The 5,333-nt window shown below is 39.1% G+C and overlaps 1 protein-coding gene across 2 annotated transcripts; it reads right to left on the reverse strand.

Annotated features, from left to right (window-relative positions):
• Positions 1 to 318: 318 nt before the first annotated feature.
• Positions 319 to 4,706, reverse strand: adcyap1b (adenylate cyclase activating polypeptide 1b). Of its 2 annotated transcripts, XM_051094617.1 has the most exons (5): positions 4,308 to 4,706; positions 3,792 to 3,896; positions 2,786 to 2,920; positions 2,290 to 2,394; positions 319 to 1,810 (listed from the first exon to the last, which is right to left on the reverse strand). In XM_051094617.1, the coding sequence occupies exons 2-5, from the start codon at positions 3,893 to 3,895 to the stop codon at positions 1,627 to 1,629; spliced, it is 528 nt and encodes a 175-aa protein (XP_050950574.1). In that variant the 5' UTR covers position 3,896; positions 4,308 to 4,706; the 3' UTR covers positions 319 to 1,626. The 2 variants fall into 2 exon arrangements, with proteins under 2 accessions (XP_050950574.1, XP_050950582.1); XM_051094625.1 differs by lacking the exon at positions 2,290 to 2,394 and having other exon boundaries at positions 4,308 to 4,682.
• Between the last annotated feature and the right edge of the window lie 627 nt (positions 4,707 to 5,333).

Here is a 5,333-nt window from a genome sequence, read left to right on the forward strand (position 1 = left end):
GGGGGACAATGCCAAATTGAAGAAAGATTGATTTCATGCCTGGGACAACGGTTTACATATTGAATTAGTGGATGAATAAGACCTGATTTCCATATCAGGAGAAATATACTGAATTCAATACAGGCTTAACCAAAATATATGGCGAAAAAAAACGACAAACAATGGATGATTTCGCAGTGCGTCCCTCCCTAAGGGCGATGGGTGTACCTCATCTATACATACAAGAAAAAGGCTATCTTTAACATGCACTGGCACTATCTGGCATAATGAATATGACAACGGTCACGTCGAAGTTCACAAGGACCTCCCCCTTCGCTCTCGTTGGCCTCCCCATTCTCTCGCCCTCACATTCCCTCAGTCATCAGCAGCAATTACAGATAGGCATTAACACAGTTGATTTTTTTCGTCTAGATCTACGATGAGGCGATGAATGAAACGTACTTCGTCCTATCAGAATTAAGGTGGCGGCGTCAGATGATCATTATGTCATGACTTGCTACTCGATACTGGTTTAGTCTAACTGCAGAGAGCACATAACAAAGCATTCACAGCTTCTGCATTACAATAAGGCATAAGAACAAAATTTCGGTCAGAACTGACGCAAAGCCACCCACAAAGGCATTGAATACATGCAAAGAACCGAGGGACCGACACGCCAATTCCACAACACGTTTTAGGAGCTCAATGGAGCATGCATTTGAATATTAGGGCTACTTCGATTCGATACGTTTTGTCTCTGCTTCCTCAGAGGCGGATTTGACGGAGGGACCATGGAAACATTGGATGGATGGGAAACAAAGGACATGCATGTATACATTATGCGTATACCATGCACTGGGATGGAAATGAATTGAAAAAACAATACAAAGAAAATCCAGCAAGGATAAAAAAAAAAAACATGTATATCAATACTACAGTTACTCCAGTGTCATTTTTTTTTCCAGTCAGGCATACTGGTTCCAGTCACAAACACAGGCAGGACAATCACATTCCATCTGGAGAAGACAGGTGATTTGAAGTACAGTTCACAAATGAGTGGGCTAAGAAAGAGGGAATGGTGCCAGCTACTATATATCCCTCTCCCACTCCCCCTTTTTAGGGGGGGGAGTCACAACAGTTGAAACAGCAGCCCTGTACTTTACAGAGTATGTTGGATACATCCCTGGGCAGACTTTGGATAAAATAAGACTCTATTCTTTTAGCAGATTACAAAAATAAGTATAACATTCAGAACTTTGATTGTCTTTTTAAAATCTATTTATTTTCTGCATATGATGATGAATTTGAAAAGATATCAGGCGCATAACGTTCAAGGTGCACATTTTTTTCTTCATTTTTTTTACTCCTGATGGTTTTTGTTCTCTTTTGTTTTTAACATATATAGCTATATACATGAAACTGAACGGTTGGTCCACAAAGTATAACTGTGCGGTTTCAAGTGCTTTTGTACAAAAAGAAAAACAATGTTATTAGTAAAATATTCATTTTAATGGCTTTACTTCATACATAAATACATGTTTAAAGAACACAGGCGCGATCCACTGATTAATCAGTTATATCAGAATGACTTTGATCTTAGGACTGAATGTACACATGGAGGGGCAGTTGGGGGCAGTTTTGTCAGCGCTACAAATAAGCAAATCGACGTCCTTTGTTTTTAATTCTCTGTCTGTACCTTCTTCCCAGGACGGCTGCTAAATACTTCTTGACGGCCATCTGTTTTCGGTAGCGACTGTAAATGTCGGTGAAGATCCCATCCGAATGCCTTTTTGATAATGGTTCCGATTCGTCCTCCTCGCTGCTTCCTCCGCTGCAAATATATGAACTATTATTAGGCTACCGGCTGGCACAGAAAATGTGCTAACAGGTTTCAGTACAGCATAAACGCTCCTGATAATCCAAACATATTTTTTGTTCAATACTAAATTGTCCTGAGCATTTTTTTCGTTAGCATTACAACGAATTATATTAGAAATCGAAAGGAGATCCAGCAGACAAGCCTCATAAATTATGCATGTTGGAATTTAAATGTATTCTGACGCATTGTCTCTCGGCATTTTTTTTCTCTGACAATACAATTAACAATCACTTTTAATTTATCGGGTTTCATCTACGAATAGTTCCCCATGAAATTCCACGCCCATGCGAGCCCACAGACAAAGACACAAGAAGTCGGGAAAAATAAAGACAAGAGAAAGTCAAGACAGGACAACGAGAAATCACCTCCACTGAAATAAATAGGTGGAAAACAAAGATGACGGCAGGTAAACGCTTAAAAAATGCCCTTACCCTACGCGAACTGCCATCAGAGAATGCAGATATTTTCGTGCTGATAACTGAACCAGGATGTCCCTCAAGGCTCTATCTAAAAATCCATCTGCATGCCTTTCCGTTCTGAGATAAAACGCCAAACACATAATATCAGTGATGAAATGCCACAGAACACGTTTGTTGCAAAGTAATCAGCCTGATTTAGTTGTATTCTTCTCTCGGCTAAACGCGTTAATAGTGTTACTTTCGATTCCCCTAGTAAATCTGTCAATCGATCCGTCTCTCTCTGTCGCTCTGTCTACTATCTATCTATCTATCTATCTATCTATCTATCTATCTGTCTGTCTATATTAAATAGTCACTTGATGCAAATATCAACAGCAAAAATAACAGAAAAAAAGCAAAGGAAAAAAGCTGGGAAACAAAAGGAACAGACATAGCGGAACAACAGAAACTAAACGTAATGACATTGATTCTCATATGACATACAGCGAAGTAATGTGAAATAATGTACCTTTTCTCTGGCGGATAGTATAGCGTGTATAGGTCGTCCGTGAGAGATGGAGGACTTCGTATAGCAATTTGATCAGTGCCAAAAGCCAGGTCGCTTAACGAGTTTCCATCTTCGTCAAATACATCGTTGTCTAGTCTGGAATAAAAAAAATGATTGACGAATTTAATACATCAGAATTTAATCACCACAGTAATATGATGTAGATTTAAAAACGGCGTTTTGAATTAATCGCTAAATAATTCTACAATAAATTATACAGTTGTTTTGCGAAAAAATAAATAGGCTAAAATACACAGTGAGATGATAAATGCGTCATGCTGGAAGCAGGTTCATTCATCGGTTTGATTTTAAATAAACTGTATTATTGCTTTGTTATCTATTATGGGTCAATAATAATCTTATTTCCAAACGTCTCTTCGGTGTTTATTTTTTAAAGCATAAAAATTAAGATGAAACTTGCTGTTTGCTCAACAATGAGATTTGATGGTGACTTGTGAAACGTACCAGGTATGATTAACCAAATATAACTGACTTTGTAATCTTATAATCATCAGTAAAATTAACACAACAAAAGGTTCCGCACTGAGCATCTCATTCGTTTTTTCTTCGGTTTGTACAGTGACGCCACTGTACCGTCATCTTACGGGCCACCCGTTACATTCATTGGTTTCCCATTTTCATACAAGCTACACTGCATCTGCCTGTCCCGATGGAGAAATTCCTTCTTAGCGATTCGAACGCCCTCCCACATTGCGCTTGCACTGTAGCCTTGCGTAAACACTCGGGGGAAAATCTCGTTGGGCTGTTACTGTTTGAAGTCTACAGAATAATACAACAAAGCCTTCTTTTTTTCATTCGGTAGCCAAAAATAAGGATCAAATCCTTATTAATTTGATCTGCGCCTACACAAGATGATTCAATCCTAGACTATTTAGACTGTAAATCGCAGAATATTGTACGTTTCAGCATAAAGGAAAACCCAAAACGGAGAAAAGCGTATACATACCTCATCTTGGGGAAAGTCATCCCAATAGGCGTGCAGTAGGCGCTGTAGTGCATCATGATTCCGTAGATGAGCAAAGCTAAAGTCGCTTTACTAGATCTGGCCATGCTGTAAAGATACAAGAAAGTTAAATAAATAACTTAAAAATATAAAATATTTAGAGAGTAGCCGCGATACAGTCCAGGTAAATTTACAAATTCATCGGACGCCTGCGTTGGGCTGTATTACATTCGATATAAGTAATGCGCAAAGAACTTTTGTTAAGAAAGCCTATAGAAATCCAGAAAGGCAAACCAGGAGCGATTTTTTACATTTTACTCGTATTTCCCGCTCATAAGATGAAATTTGAAAAGTTTAAAGAATGCCATGCATGCGCAACAGAATCCTTCTCCCGATGAGGCAAACGATAAAACCGGCAGATAATCTTTAGAAAAGGAACATCCAGTTGCCCGAGCGTCTTCGTATCCTAATTCCGTGGTTTAAACCGAATAAAAACGTCTTTGCCGGATTTTAACCTACCTATTGCAGAGTAGGTAGATAGAAATGCTGTTGGATGCGACTCGGGTGCGGCTGTGATTGTGTGAGAGAGATAGAGATCTTCCTCACAGCACCTCTTCCCTGAAGCGCCACCGTCCTTTGCTTATGTGCTCGTCGGTTCAACCCCTGCACTTTTATACAATAACCAATATAAACAAAATCACTTTTGCAAACAAAACCTCGGTGAAATCAGCAGCGCTCGTTTGTCTACATATCCTTTTACAAAACTTTTTCTGCTGCGCTCCGATTACCTCGGATTTTTATCCATGAATAGGGAGTCTTGCCTTTTTTTCAATAAGTCACATTAAGTATGCCACAGACGTCATCAACCCTTCCTCCCGGGATATAATAGTACAGTTCCTTCCTCATCGATGAACGAGTCACACACATACACCTCAAATGGAACTTTCCTCTAAACGTAATTTCGGGAGAAAGGACAATTTGCAACTTTTTTTTTTTTTTTTTTCAACTTGACATGACAATGTGACTGCCAATTAGGCTCACCGGTCCGTGGGTTGTCTCGAGGTCCCAAACCACATCAGTCACTCCAAACAGACACTTACGCCCTGTCGGACTGAGCACTGGTGGGACAATAGAGGGTGGACACGACAACAAAAAGAGACATGTTCAAAAACGCCACATTTGTCACAGGGTCACGGGCTGAGCGCTGTCCAGCACTGGGGTACTGAAATTTCGTTGTGAATAAAAATAGCGCACGCATTTTTTATTTTTTTTTTTTACTAAACTTGCGCTATATTTAGGCTAAATACTGACTCAAACTTATCTTTCTTTCTTTAAGAAACACAATCAATACAATACATATTAGTATATTTTAGTCTCATATGCGTCACGGCCTTTCTTTGGTGAACGGAAATTACTGCGTCTGATTTTTTTTTGGAATGATATACTATTCCACTTATAACTATAACTCTCGTTAGTTTTGTGTTATGTCACACTCGCTAAAGCAAAAAGTTGTCAGTCAAACAAAATACGTGATTTTGCGATGAC

Source organism: Labeo rohita, chromosome 2 (assembly GCF_022985175.1).
Source record: "Labeo rohita strain BAU-BD-2019 chromosome 2, IGBB_LRoh.1.0, whole genome shotgun sequence".
NCBI lineage: Eukaryota > Metazoa > Chordata > Actinopteri > Cypriniformes > Cyprinidae > Labeo > Labeo rohita.